Source organism: Fistularia commersonii, chromosome 22, assembly GCF_037954325.1.
Source record: "Fistularia commersonii isolate RoL2024-O1a breed Wild chromosome 22, RoL_Fcom_v1.0, whole genome shotgun sequence".
Lineage (NCBI taxonomy): Eukaryota > Metazoa > Chordata > Actinopteri > Syngnathiformes > Fistulariidae > Fistularia > Fistularia commersonii.
Genome location: NC_141305.1, coordinates 11,967,499 through 11,980,594, shown reverse-complemented (window position 1 = coordinate 11,980,594; position 13,096 = coordinate 11,967,499). Strand labels below are relative to the sequence as shown.

The 13,096-nt window shown below is 40.5% G+C and overlaps 2 protein-coding genes across 4 annotated transcripts; both read right to left on the bottom strand.

Moving 5' to 3' along the window:
- Positions 1–114: 114 nt before the first annotated feature.
- LOC147221728 (serine/threonine-protein phosphatase PP1-gamma catalytic subunit A) lies at positions 115–4,788 on the bottom strand. 3 transcript variants are annotated; one of them, XM_086169314.1, is made up of 9 exons: positions 4,161–4,788; positions 3,719–4,084; positions 3,333–3,397; positions 2,939–3,070; positions 2,565–2,795; positions 2,322–2,426; positions 1,885–2,108; positions 1,488–1,622; positions 115–828 (listed from the first exon to the last, which is right to left on the bottom strand). In XM_086169314.1, exons 3-9 carry the CDS (start codon positions 3,385–3,387, stop codon positions 739–741), a joined length of 972 nt encoding a protein of 323 aa, XP_086025440.1. In that variant the 5' UTR covers positions 3,388–3,397; positions 3,719–4,084; positions 4,161–4,788; the 3' UTR covers positions 115–738. The 3 variants fall into 3 exon arrangements, with proteins under 3 accessions (XP_086025440.1, XP_086025439.1, XP_086025437.1); XM_086169313.1 differs by lacking the exon at positions 4,161–4,788 and having other exon boundaries at positions 3,669–3,758; XM_086169311.1 differs by lacking the exon at positions 4,161–4,788 and having other exon boundaries at positions 3,540–3,721.
- Positions 4,789–5,624: 836 nt separating this feature from the next.
- On the bottom strand, positions 5,625–8,806 carry myl2b (myosin, light chain 2b, regulatory, cardiac, slow). The gene is made up of 7 exons (XM_086169316.1): positions 8,736–8,806; positions 7,256–7,345; positions 7,085–7,160; positions 6,299–6,403; positions 6,099–6,177; positions 5,979–6,027; positions 5,625–5,897 (listed from the first exon to the last, which is right to left on the bottom strand). The coding sequence occupies exons 1-7, from the start codon at positions 8,736–8,738 to the stop codon at positions 5,793–5,795; spliced, it is 507 nt and encodes a 168-aa protein (XP_086025442.1). The 5' UTR covers positions 8,739–8,806; the 3' UTR covers positions 5,625–5,792.
- Positions 8,807–13,096: the final 4,290 nt, after the last annotated feature.

The following is a 13,096-nucleotide window of genomic DNA, read 5'->3' as shown; positions in this document are numbered from 1 at the left end:
ATGTTGAATCAACCAAGATTAACTTCAATCTCCATATTCTGTCTCCCTCCTATGGGTATGGTCCGGTGTAATGTGTTGTCACAAAAAAAAAAAAAAAACAATAAAGCACAGCACTTTGCAACGTTGTATATCAGTTTATATTGTGATTCTTAAAAAGCAAAAGAACAAATGACATTCATGTACAGCATTCCCCCTAAAATACACTCAAAGTTTATTAGAAAGATTTAGACAAGAGTGCTCCTTTATTTGTTTACTTTAGCACAAGACTTGATTTAAAAACGTGAAGATGCAGTGAGTCATTGCTCAGTGACATTGATAGTAAATAAAGTTTTGACTGAATAGTTGTGTGACTTTTCCTATTGGTTTTACAGCCATTGAATACCCACATAGGACAGTGAGGGGGGAAAAGATGAGAAATGACTGAAAGATGAAATAAAGTTGAAAAATTGTGCACAGCTTCAAACAAGGCATTCCTGTGCATATTAGCATTATTGTTACATCTTTCCTGATTGAACAGTCATATGTGGCAAAGACTAGCTGCAAAATGGAGTGCAAAACACCTGAGGTTTTCATGGTGACATATCAATTTACCCCTGTGGACAAAACAACAAAATATTTTGCTTTCATCTGGTAGGAGTGGATATCTTTTCACTATTGGCAATATGAAGGACAGCACATCCTTCAAATGCGAGACGAAAGCAGAAGAGTGAGACTCCCAACACTTGACACCTCTTCCCCTTATTTCTTTGCTTGTTTGGTGACCATGTTCCGAGGAGGAGTGACTGGACGGCTGCCGTTGGGCTTTTTCTTCTCAGCAGGTTTCAAAATCTACAGATACAGAACACAGAATTAAATGACGGCTATTGGTTGTAAAAATACACATTAAAAAGGCTTTATATGGAAGATCTATTTTTCAGTTTCAAATACAAAGAACAAATTCTGACCATTGTGATCGTGGTTTTCAAGTTTCAACTTCAATCACCATTAAATAAATGGTGCTGAACTGAAAACAGGAAAAAGGTATATTCCAAAAAGTTTTGCAGTTTCCTATCTTGAAATAAGATTGCCCTTATTGAGTGTAATTGATGCAGGCACACACAATCAAATTTTGTTCGGATTTCTACGAAATATGGAGAAGGGAAAGCATTATTATTTTGTTCACTCTTGTTCTGTTTTGGTGGTCTGTCCATCACTCTATGTTAATTCTTTTTTAAACCACCAATGTTCAACACAAACTCTTGAAGAAAATAGACAGTCTGCATAAATTGATAGGAAGTTGCTTACTTATTCGTACATTATATTTACCAAATAAATGAGGTACGCCCTTTCAAAGGTAAAAGCAGTTAAGATTTATATCAATGAATCCACCTTTGTAGATTACAGCATTACATATCTATTAGCACTGGCGGCAATTGTTTATAAATCCTGTAACAACTTTACAAAATCACCAAACATCTTATCCCTCATTAAACAAGTAAGCATTTTACCTGAAATGAGCACATGAGGGTCTCATCCACACTCATCATGGCTCCTGCATTGTCAAACTCCCCGCAATAGTTTGGCGCTGAGAACAATGTCACGAGCTGCCTCTTTGCGAAAAACTCATAGCCGTCCTCAACAACCTGCCAACCAGAAGGCAGTCAGTATCAGCCAAAACTATTTTGAAAGATGTAACCATGAAAAAAAATGCAAGAGCACACATTCAAATGTATTACTGAATGTTTCCAGTTGGAAGACCACAGTGTTAATGACATGCACTGCAAGATGATGAATGTGCGAGGAGTGACATACAGGCTGGTGCACTCAGAATGTGATGTCCTGTCAGAACGTACAGTGAAATCTCACAGTTCCATTTTTATCTAAGAGTGAGAGGACAGAGATTACCTGGTGGGCACGACAGATCAGATCCAGGTCATGCTTATGCAGGAACTTGGCTACCACCTCGGAGCCAAAGGTAAACGATACACCCCTGTCATTCTCCCCCCAGCCCAAAACGTCCTTGTCTGGATCAGACCAGAGCAAATCACACAGCAGACCCTGGTCGGGTACATCAGTGGGACGCATGATGCGCCTGATCTGCTCCATGGACTGAAGGTCAGGTGAGAGTCCTGAACAAGAACAAATAAACACACGGATATTAGGTCGATATCTATCACAAGGGTAGGTGAGGCCCACGTCAGTGGGCAAACTGCAAACACAGCATTACTCAAGGACAAACATGAATGGTTGACGTCAAAGGTGGACCATTTTGGACATCAGGTATGAGAGCAAATCGGAGGAAATGACACTAACAATTTAGAAACAATAAATAAAAGACCCACCTCCATGGCAGCAAAATATTTTCTCATCAACAATGGCAGCAATTGGGAGGCAGTTAAAACAATCTGTGAAAGTCTTCCAAAGTTTGATGTTGTATCTTCGTTTACCTTCAAGAAGGAAAAGAAAAGGCACAGCATTATAAAGTGACATCCTGGCAATTTGAAAACATTTTTGTGCTGCTGGCTTTACTTAAGACTCTTACAGGAGAAACAAAACATGAAATATATTCAAGTTGAATTCCTCACACTCATCATAAAAACCATATATTCTGTTGATTGAAGCACACTCGTGGTTTCCCCTCAACAAGAAGAAGTTCTCTGGGTATTTGATTTTGTAGGCCAGCAGGAGACAGATGGTTTCCAAAGACTGCTTCCCCCTGTCCACATAGTCTCCCAGAAAAAGGTAATTGCTCTCAGGTGGGAAGCCCCCATACTCAAAAAGCCTCAGAAGATCATAGTATTGCCCATGGATGTCACCTGCAGAAGACAATTTAATGGTGGAATTAGTACAGGACTTTTGGCACATCCCAGCATTGTCGCCTTCATGAAATGCTTGCATGTGCACACATTTTTTTTTCTTTTTACCATTAGCTATATCCATTGTAAAAGGCACAACTTACCACAAATCTTGAGAGGTGCCTCCAGCTCCAGGAGTATGGGTTGACTGAGGAAGATCTCTCTGGACTTGAGGCACAATCCGCGAATCTCATTCTCCTGCAGCTGTACATTCTTCCCAGGTTTGGCTCCTCTGACTGCATCAGGACACGATAATACAGCATACGCGTATTTACGGGGCCCCAAACAAGCAAATCATTGACCCGAAAACAGTTTTTTTTTTACAACCTGACAGTTACATCGGGAATTGGAAAATCTGACGCGGGCTAGCTTTCAGGTCTTCATTTGCGAAGCTGTTGACAAACACGCTAAAGCTAGGCATCCTTCAGCGATTCGCGCAAGTCACATTAGCATACAGATGTTTCAAGTGTCAGACCTGATATTACGACACGAACTTACCTTCTAAAAGACGTTGGATAATACTGTCTATGTTGAGTTTGTCAACGTCAGCCATTTCAGCGTTGCTGTTAATGAAACAGATTCAGTCAAATCTGGGTCTCCGCGTTGACACACTAATAGAGGCTAGCGAGCTCTAGCTATCCCAGCATTAGCAAACCGATGTTAGCTTGCTCGATTTCCGGCTGAGGGTTAAGGTGTTGGAGTTACCCTGTTACGATTTAGCTGCTCGATGATACTTTGGAGAACCTAACACGCTACTTAAACATCACAGTTAAAAAATCGACATCGATGGTTGGAATGAACAAAGAAACGGGGAATAAAAAAAAATCGTCGTACGCCAGCCGAAGGTGGCGACAATGTCCCGATACTGTTTTTCTCTGCCGCACCTCGTACAGGCAAGCAGCGGCTTCAAGGAGGTTGCTGGTGACTGCTACGTCCTCACTGCCCCCTGCTGGACTGGAAGGACAACGCGCCCACTACAACAAACTCAAATCAAAAGATGCTCACGGTTTGAAGTTTTAAAATAATCAGCGGAGTCCATTTATATCTCCTGGCTCACTATTAATGGTATTTCAGGGATGTACTGTACCTTTCTATTATGAGACATCACAACTTTCAATGAATACTGAAGTGGGACTCCATCAGGGATCAGCTCTGAGCCCCTTCTTGTTCGCAGTTTTGATGGACAGGCTGATAGATAAGGTTAGACAGGAATCTTCATGGACCGTGATGTTTGCAGACAGCATTGTGATCTGCAGTGAGAGCAGAGAACAGGTTGAGGAAGATCTAGAGAGGAATAGAGGTTAGTCGTAGCTAGACAGAACATACGTGTGTGAATGAGAGGAACTCGGATGGAAGGGTGAGGCTGCGAGGAGTGGAGATCTAGAAGTTGGAGGATTTCAGGTGTTTGGGGTCAACGGTCCAGAGCAACAGAGAGTGTGGAAAAGAGGTGAAGAGACAGATTCAAGCAGGTTGGAATGGGTGGAGAAAAGTGTCAGGGGTACCATGAGATTGAAGACTATCAGCCAAAATGACAGGACAGGTGAGACCAGCGATGCTTTAAGGCCTAGAAACTGCAATAATGACCAAAAAACAGGAGGCAGAGCTCGAGGTCACAGGGATGAAGATGCTAAGGTTCTCTTGGGGAGTGACCAGGATGGATAGGACCAGGAATGAGTCTATCACAGGAACAGCACATGTTAGATGTTTTGGAGAGAAGGTCAGAGAAGCGAGACTGAGATGGTTGGTCATGGACAGAGGAAGGATTGTGAATATATTGGTAGACGGATGCTGGACTTGGAGCTGCCGGGCAGGAGGTCTCGAGGAAGACCAAGGAGAAGATTTGTGGATGTAGTGAGAGAGGATATACAGGTAGTTGGTGTGAGAGAGGGGGATACATAGAATAGGGTTAGATGGAGAAGGTTGATTTGCTGTGGCGAACCCTGAAGGGAAAAAAAAAACAAAAGAAGAAGACCTAAACACAGATCCTATATGATTTTAAGGGACAGATTTTGGCAGAAGTGACAAGATGATTTCCATAAATTAATTCAAATTTCTATGTGATCCCAAATTGTCTGGTTTAATCACAATTATCACATAATATTATACATGAGATATATCCAAGGAATTAAAATTGCCGTCAGATAAAGATCTGACTAAGACAAAAAATAACAATATAAAGTAATTATAATGAAAAAGAGAATACCTAAAAATGTGAACTGTATGGCATTAATATCCTTGTCTTTTTTATAGATGTCCATGATCTGATTCTGTTTTGATCTTTTTCCATTAACACTGACGAAATCAAAATGGATACATTTGATTAAAAATGTCTTATTGTAGAATAAATCAGAACAAAGGGATAAAGGAATCAATTAAAAGTGGCAACAATGTTGAATATGATAAGAAAAGAACATCATAATAAATCAAGAGACTGTGAAACCTTTAAAAAGTTTGGCATTGACTGATTTGCATTACAGCCACTGTTACCATATGACATGTATGACATCACAGGCTCACCTCGTCCACCTTGCTCACCTCGCGTTGATGGTTTCAGTTGTATAAAATGCAGAAAGTAATAACACAAAGAGGACATCCTTAAATAGACATCAGATATCTTTAAAAGCTTTCGTCATGGAGAGAGTCGAGCAGGGCAGCCGTAGATCAGTACTGGGTAATGAGGGCAACTCCTCCTTTTGGCGAATACTGAAAGTCAGATGGCACCTTTTTGGAATTTATTCTCTCATCAGTTCTTTATTGTCTCTTCTTATTTTTCATCAATCAACAGGGGGATTCTTTAGTCCAATAAGCCTTTATTTGAATATGCTATCAAGCAACTACATATACATTGTAAAACATATATGTAAAGCAAGATCACATGAAACCCTTTTTGGCTTGGAATCTGTGTGATGGAACACATGAGAACATGTTGCTATAAATATGACTGCTGAACTATCCATGTTATTCCTGATCTTTCTCTTCTCCGTGTGTGATGACGTAGACTAGGTTCTTGTAATCTAGGTTCCCCGCGACATCCGGTGGAAATGCAGCAAACATCTGTTCCATCTAGGGACAAGAGGTTAGAATAGAAATGCACAGGCATTATTTGTTGAGCAGGTCTATGAACCACACAGAATTGGATCTTACTTCTTCAGCCGAGAATCTATCCGCCTGTGTGGTCAGCATCTCTGTCACACTGTAATGAGAAGTAATGATGAAGAGCGCAGAAGTCACTCACCATCATTAAGGCTCGAGTCGGTCGCTTACAAGTCTTTCTTCAGCGTTCCTTGTCCTTCTGGATCAAACACTTTGAAAGCATTCAGGATGGTCTCCTCCGGGTCAGCCCCTAAAGACAGCGAAAGACACCTCTGAGGGGGCGGAATGGTGATTTAAAAAAAAAAACAACAACATTTCCATCATCTCTAAAGTTTTAGTTACAGAAAAATGTCCTGTGTGAGTTTCCTCACCTTTAAGTTTCTCTCCAAACATTGTGAGAAAGACTGTGAAATTAACTGGACCTGGTGCTTCTTTCAGCATTTCATCAAGCTCTTCCTGCTTGACATTTAAACGACCTAAAGAAATAGTAGCAGCTAAAGTGAACAAGGTTTTATGTGCCGCAGGTAATTAGATCGACCGATGTATAGGTAGAACGACTTTATCTGCTGATAATGGCCTTTCACCAACATATACAATTATCAGTATAATGTGGAAGGGAGTGATTTTGAAACTGAACAAAGATCCATATGTTTAATAACCACACACAACACACACAGACTTATCTATATATAGATATAATCTATTATATCTACATTCCCAGAGGGCACCCAGCAGGACACGTTATTAGGTGTTGCTTTTTGGTTGAATGTAGGATGTGAGGCCCAATGTTATGCTCTCTGATACAGCCATTTGGATTTAGACACTGACAACTGATGCTACTGATTGAGCGTTGTATTGAAGTTCAGTCACAAACATAAATCCAATATCAGTCTTATTTTCAGTACAAAACTAAATTGAGACATCATGCCAGCATGTTTCTGAAAATAATGTGAGGTGTTGTTTCTGAAAAAGCTGTTGTCTTTCTGATACTTAATTTGTGGTCCATCTGGAGCAGCCAGTAATGCAAGATTACACAGGTGTAGCCGGTTTTATTACCGTACATCTGAGAAGACATCTTTGAAATCATAATTTTGTCCAAAAACCAAAGGTTTTTTTTCTAAATGTTGCCTCTGAACTAAACTGTGACCTGATCTTACCCAAAGCTGCAAATGTGTCCCTCAGGTCATTTTTGTCGATGAAACCGTCCCTGTTTTGGTCCATGATGGTAAAGGCCTGCAGAGGAGTAACAGTCACATACTGTGTCCCTGAGCCTGCACAGTGTACAAGATCTAATTCAGTGTGAAAGAAACATTTGCCAGATCACTGACTTCTTTGAACTCTTGGATCTGGGCCTGCTCGAACATGGAAAACACATTGGAGTTGGCTCCCTCGGCTCTCTTCTTTGCTTTCTTTGGTGACTGTGGTTTGACAGTGACACTCCAATTAGATCCAGCACCAATGACGAAGTCCTCACCTGGCCGCCTTCTTCAGCCCGGCTCATTATCGGTTTTATCTGACACTCGTGGTAACAAACCAGTCGCCAAACTGAAACAAATGCGGGGGCATTAATTCCTTGATGGGCAAGGTTTATATAGGGCACACATTTCATTAGGAGGGATTACAAATGCTGTCAGTTTGTTATGCAAATATTTACTCAGGCCGCCAATTTAGTGAGAATGCAGATGGAGCCTGGAGAGGGTGTGGTCCACTGCCCCACTCCCACAGTCACAGGATCACATGGGGGATTACTCTATAGGGCCTGGGTGATGACAGGATGGTACACTGAGCCCTGTTTGATCAGAAATCCCTCAGAGGCAAGGATTATGTCTCGTTATTTACACGACTGCCAAGGAAGTGAGGAAAAACAGCACAAGTGGATGCAGAGCAGTGACATCATATTGCTTAGATTCGCGGGCCTCTCGACAGCTGCTGTCTAACCCTTGTTGTGGATTAGCTCTCCGGCAGTTGTGCGTATCTCGCATAGACGGGACCTCTGGCGCTCGCCTCCAAATATTTCTTTATTTTGTTTTAAGAGGATTCCAACATCTCACGGGACATGATGCAGAATTAGCACTTTTTTGCCCTCCGAGTATCTCTGTCCCTCTGCCAATAGAAACATCCTGTTGCTAAAATGGTCTCAGTTAATTTTATTGTCACGTTTGTGACCTGCACCTGTTGATCTGTTCCGTTCCTTTCCTTTGCATGCCAGTCATTCTTTTGATTTTCCATATTTTCTTTTCATGCATCTTTTTCGTCAATCAGTTTGCTTTTTTGTCCTTGTCCTTTTTTCATCCTTTCCATGTGTTCTTTCTGTTATTTAACATTGTTCCTATCCCTCTCATCATTTCCTTTCCTTTTGTTGTATTGTTCTTTCATTTCTTTTTCATCCCTTAACCCACTGTCTTCTTTCTACATCGTTTCCTTTCTTTTACATTTCCAGTCTCTTTGTCTCCTTTAGATATGTTTACTCTCCCTTACTCCTCTTCCTCAACCACTCTCTTCTGACTATTGCCACCCCATTTTTTTTACATTTTCATTATTGTCAACAGATCAATGCTATCAATAAGTCATCAATAGGACAGCTGTGGTGTTGTCCTATTGATGATTTGAAAAATTCCCTATTCAGCACCTATAAGCCTTTTGACGTTGCACATATTGATTGATTATCACTGGTGCGATGAGTGCAAGGCAAGCCATGAGCACTAAAACACACACAAATCTAAGGACATAAACGCAACGCCCCCTCTCTTTCCTGTGGCTCTAAACAAGATGAAACAACAATGAAAGCGAGCGGCCATCTCCACTCACCATGTTTCTGCAGTATCTGGATGAGCACCAATCTGGATGAGTCCCGGTTGCTTTGTGACAAAGTAGCACTGAAAACAAGGGGTAGATATAGTATTCCCTCTCCCCTTTGTGCTTATGGCCTATTAATACTCCATGCCTTCTTTAGGAAGAGAAGCAGGTAAAGAGGATGAACCCCATTTGTCAGACTCGAACTGCATGCGATTTAGGGATAAGAGCCAAACACACATACCCCATAAGTGAGACCCAAGAATAACAATAGGACATAGCTTTGGCTAAGGGAGGGAAGGACAGTTGATGAGATACATCATCCAGCTGTCCATTTGCTGCTCCAGCGGGAACAATGCTACGCTATGGTGAGAACTTTTTCTTAGTAGCACAATGAATGCAACTGTTAGCTAATACTCTGTGAGCCCCAATAAGACTTGATCATAAACAGGATGCCTTGCCATCGTGAACACACCATTTGGCAGGTGGTCTGTGCACGTAAGAAGCCGCACAAATAATACTCACAGGGGAATCACACCCTTTTGTCCTTGAATCTTGGATGTTGCCTGAATTCATTGTTCTGAGTCTCCTCTTCTTTTCCTGGCTGTGGATTGCTCCTTGGAGGCTCGATCTGAGGTTTTTCCATTGTTTCTTGGTTAAACCTTCTTCTTTTTTTTTTCGTTCTCCCCGCATCACTTGGAGGTCAAAAGAACCAGGGTCGCAGAATCAGATGGATTCACAAGTTTCAACAATACAGATAAACTATCGGATCTGCAATGTGCAGACAATAAAAATAAAATAATGTGTCAGGGAGGTCAAGATTCCACAGCCCTATGCAATCATCAGTCTTCTTTCGTTTTCAAAAAAGAATCCATAATCACAGAAGAGGAGAGGGAAGGGAAAGCAAAACTCCCGACAAGAACCCTTTGAAAAACAATTTACCATTAATCATTAAACAAGAGACTACATGACAAATTACCAAATCTGTTCACCCAATTACACCCCTAACCAAACACATGAACAAATTAACCAAAAAAGGTTGTGTATGTTAAAACACACACATAAATTCCGTGTGTGTTGTCCCCTCCTGCACACACCTCCATACACTACTGCAATCAGTTGGGATTTCAAAGCGTCTGCTCTTTATTATGGTAGCTTTTGACTTTGACCCTCAACATGTTGCTGCATGTTCCTGCAGCATACTCTCTCTGTCTCACATTTTCAAATCAGGCCTACAATTATTACTTTAAGCCATTTGAGGGAAGCTATTGATTATTGTGCATTCGCGCCTGCCTCTCAACATCAAGACCGATTTCACAAGAGATGGATAGGACAATAGCGCAATAACACAATAACACATACACCAATCTCTTCTGTTTATTCACTGTTGCATTTCAGCCACAACAGGCGCAACGGCAAGGGACACAAATGAGGTTAGATCGGCTCTGAAACTGTAAAAACATAAACACATGCCACTTAAGTATATATTAGGTTTTAATATTTTTTGTTTTGACTTAGTTAAAAAAAGTTAATCTCTCCCTGCTCTTCACCAATAACTCAGCATGTATGTAACGCTTCTGACATGATGGAGGGATTTCTAGGGTCGAGTCTGAAGTAAGATTTTAAAAGCAGCAGAAATCAAACACGAAGGGAACAATTGTCTAACAAATGTCTCAGTGTTCACCCACTAAGCCTTCTTCATGTTAATCATTCATTTTTTATGTGTGCATTAAGTGCTCGCTCAGCACGCAGGATGGGAACATGTAAAGCCGATTTAATTAAGACATCAAACTGCAGCCTCGAATATACACAATAGCATACTCAATTAACTTTTCGAATGGCAGTTGATGAATTGTACTTTAAAGACATCTATCTATCTATCTATCTATCTATCTATCTATCTATCTATCTATCTATCTATCTATCTATCTATCTACCTACCTACCTACCTACCTACCTACCTACCTACCTACCTACCTACCTACCTATCTACCTATCTACCTATCTATCTATCTATCTATCTATCTATCTATCTATCTATCTATCTATCTATCTATCTATCTATAGGTCTGTCTGTCTGTCTATCTAGCTGTAATTACGCTGAAAATTGAGAGGAAAAGGGAAAAGAAGTCATATCAAAGTAAAAAAAAGGGAATTACGTGTTCATAGTGTGCACTTACTACTTTCAAAAATATAATGTCTTTCTATTTTTATGTAATCTATTATTAACAACAGACTGTGTTCTCATGCACGCAGGGTGCATCAGTGTCAGAGTTTTGACAGTGCTGCTTTTGAAAATCATGCAACAGCACTCAGCGAGATGATTAGAATTTTAAAATTTTGCTGTTTATTCTTGATATAACATGTCCCTTTTTCATTGTAACTTAATGAGTATTTTTTATTTTGTGTGTGAGTGGAAAAAGAGACCCCTACATTCACAAAAGAAAAAAATATTTTCATAGCTCATTCAGAACATGAGTTGAGACGAGAATTCAGGGAGTTTACGGTACTGTTAAAAGGAATAAAGATTCTGTCCTGCGGCCATGGTAAATGTCGGTCGAAGGTGCTTGACAAATTTCTGACCAAACTCAAACTCTCACCGAACAGAGTTTAAGATGATAATTAAATATACGACTTTACATTTTGATCTTAAAAAGGTGTCCCTCTGCATCTTCTCCAGACTCCTTTCCTACTTTCATCCCCTCACCATCTGTTTACATCTCTCGTCCACTAGGTAGTGCCAGCAACACAGCACTCAAAGCTAGATCCGCTCAAATGATTAGAAAATCCCATACACGCCGCACCTCACGGTTCCACTTTCTCATAATTTAATTCCAGCTAAATACTACTTTTTCTGTAGAAATAGTTTTAAGTGGACTGCAGTCTATTTTGTTGCAATAAAATCACATGGAAAATCTGTATCTTAAACCAAATTAGGTATTTCATTATGCTGATATAATGTCTATTCATAAAAATGGCATGATATGATCACATTTCATAATGAATAGTTTAATAAACCCTTTCCAAGTTCTGCTAATCACCTAGCCTGACCGAATACTCCTTATCATGAAAGTGAAGTACAGATGCAGTTGCATAGTGTGCAAATAAACAGAGCTTTCATGTATATTTTAGCCTTGCACACAATTTTTGAATCATGTAGAAATATCTGAATTAATCATCATTCCCTCTGCAATATCACTGTTGGGAAGGCAAACTAGAGATGGAAATTGGTATTAGTGATATTTTGTCAAACTTGATTTGATTATATTGTTAATACAAATGTAGTGATGCAGAATGCGTCTCCTTTGTGATGACAGTGAAGAGAGAAAGTCTCATATGTAGTTTCTTCTCCTTTTATTTTCAGAAATATTCTTACTTATCCATCTGACTCTTCAGCCACTCCTGGAAGACGCTTTCATTCCCCAGCAATGCGGCAGTGTCAGCATTTTCTCCACCACACACAGTAGTTTGAAATCCCTTGTCCGGTCACCTCATCAAAATCTTCGAACCACATCTCCCCTCGTTTTCACTTCAGGAAGTACTTTAGATTAATCTTTTTTGCGTTTTAATTTGAACGGGTTGTCGAGGTTACACGAGGAGGCCCGTGGCGCCTCGCTAGAGACGGCTATGAAAGTGAGGTCAAGAATATTTTCAGGACTGTAGGACTGACCGAGGCCTTCAGAGACTCAGCGACTTTTTTCACAAGGTTGAATTAATGGGTGATGAATGAAGTACCGGCCTTTGGATTTAGAGACTGTTGGGTCAACTCCCATCCCACGGAGTGTGGCTCTCCCCCCGTATTGCTCCTCCGTGAGAACGTCTATGTAGCTGGATCCGCTAAGGGGTGTGGTTTGAAGGGAGCAGGGTGTCCTGTAAAGCACAGAGACAAGGTCACAGAGACAAGATGAGACAGTACTCTATGTCCTGGAGCAGAGACTCAGTCTGCACCAGCGTCACTCTTCATCGCCAGCTGCCGTTTTACCTCTCCGTTGGAAGTCACTCTGCATTAAACAAAGTGAAAAACAATAAACCTATTTTGGGCGTGAAACACAAAATATGGTGTTGGGTGAGTGCAAGCTAGTGTAGGCTTCAAAGTCTTAAAGAAACGGGAAATGTTGTAGAAGATATGCAAACAAGTGCATATTTAACAATTCATCGCCTGAGCGTCCTCTGGTCGTAATTGTGGGGAAAAATGGTAAGAGTTAGTAAAAAAAAAAGCGAAACATCAAATTTAAAAGGTCTGAATACTGACAGAAAACCACAAGATGGTTCAAGAGAAAGTTACTCTGAACATGAACCATCAAGTTGTATAAGAAGGCAGGAAATAATCCTGATTATCTGATCATTAACAACAAATAATTCAAAGATTTACAGGA

What these genes read in the sequence shown, in the direction of transcription:
- LOC147221728 (XM_086169314.1), bottom strand. Translation starts at nt 3,387, where the DNA reads ATGGCTGACGTTGACAAACTCAACATAGACAGTATTATCCAACGTCTT. An exon ending in GGCACCTCTCAAGATTTGTG is followed by an intron (nt 2,796 to 2,938) that starts GTAAGTTGTGCC and finishes TGTCTTCTGCAG; the next exon opens with GTGACATCCATGGGCAATAC. An exon ending in TGATCTGTCGTGCCCACCAG is followed by an intron (nt 1,623 to 1,884) that starts GTAATCTCTGTC and finishes TCTGGTTGGCAG; the next exon opens with GTTGTTGAGGACGGCTATGA.
- myl2b (XM_086169316.1), bottom strand. An exon ending in GGACACATTTGCAGCTTTGG is followed by an intron (nt 6,404 to 7,084) that starts GTAAGATCAGGT and finishes CTATTTCTTTAG; the next exon opens with GTCGTTTAAATGTCAAGCAG. An exon ending in GGAACGCTGAAGAAAGACTT is followed by an intron (nt 6,028 to 6,098) that starts GTAAGCGACCGA and finishes TTCTCATTACAG; the next exon opens with TGTGACAGAGATGCTGACCA.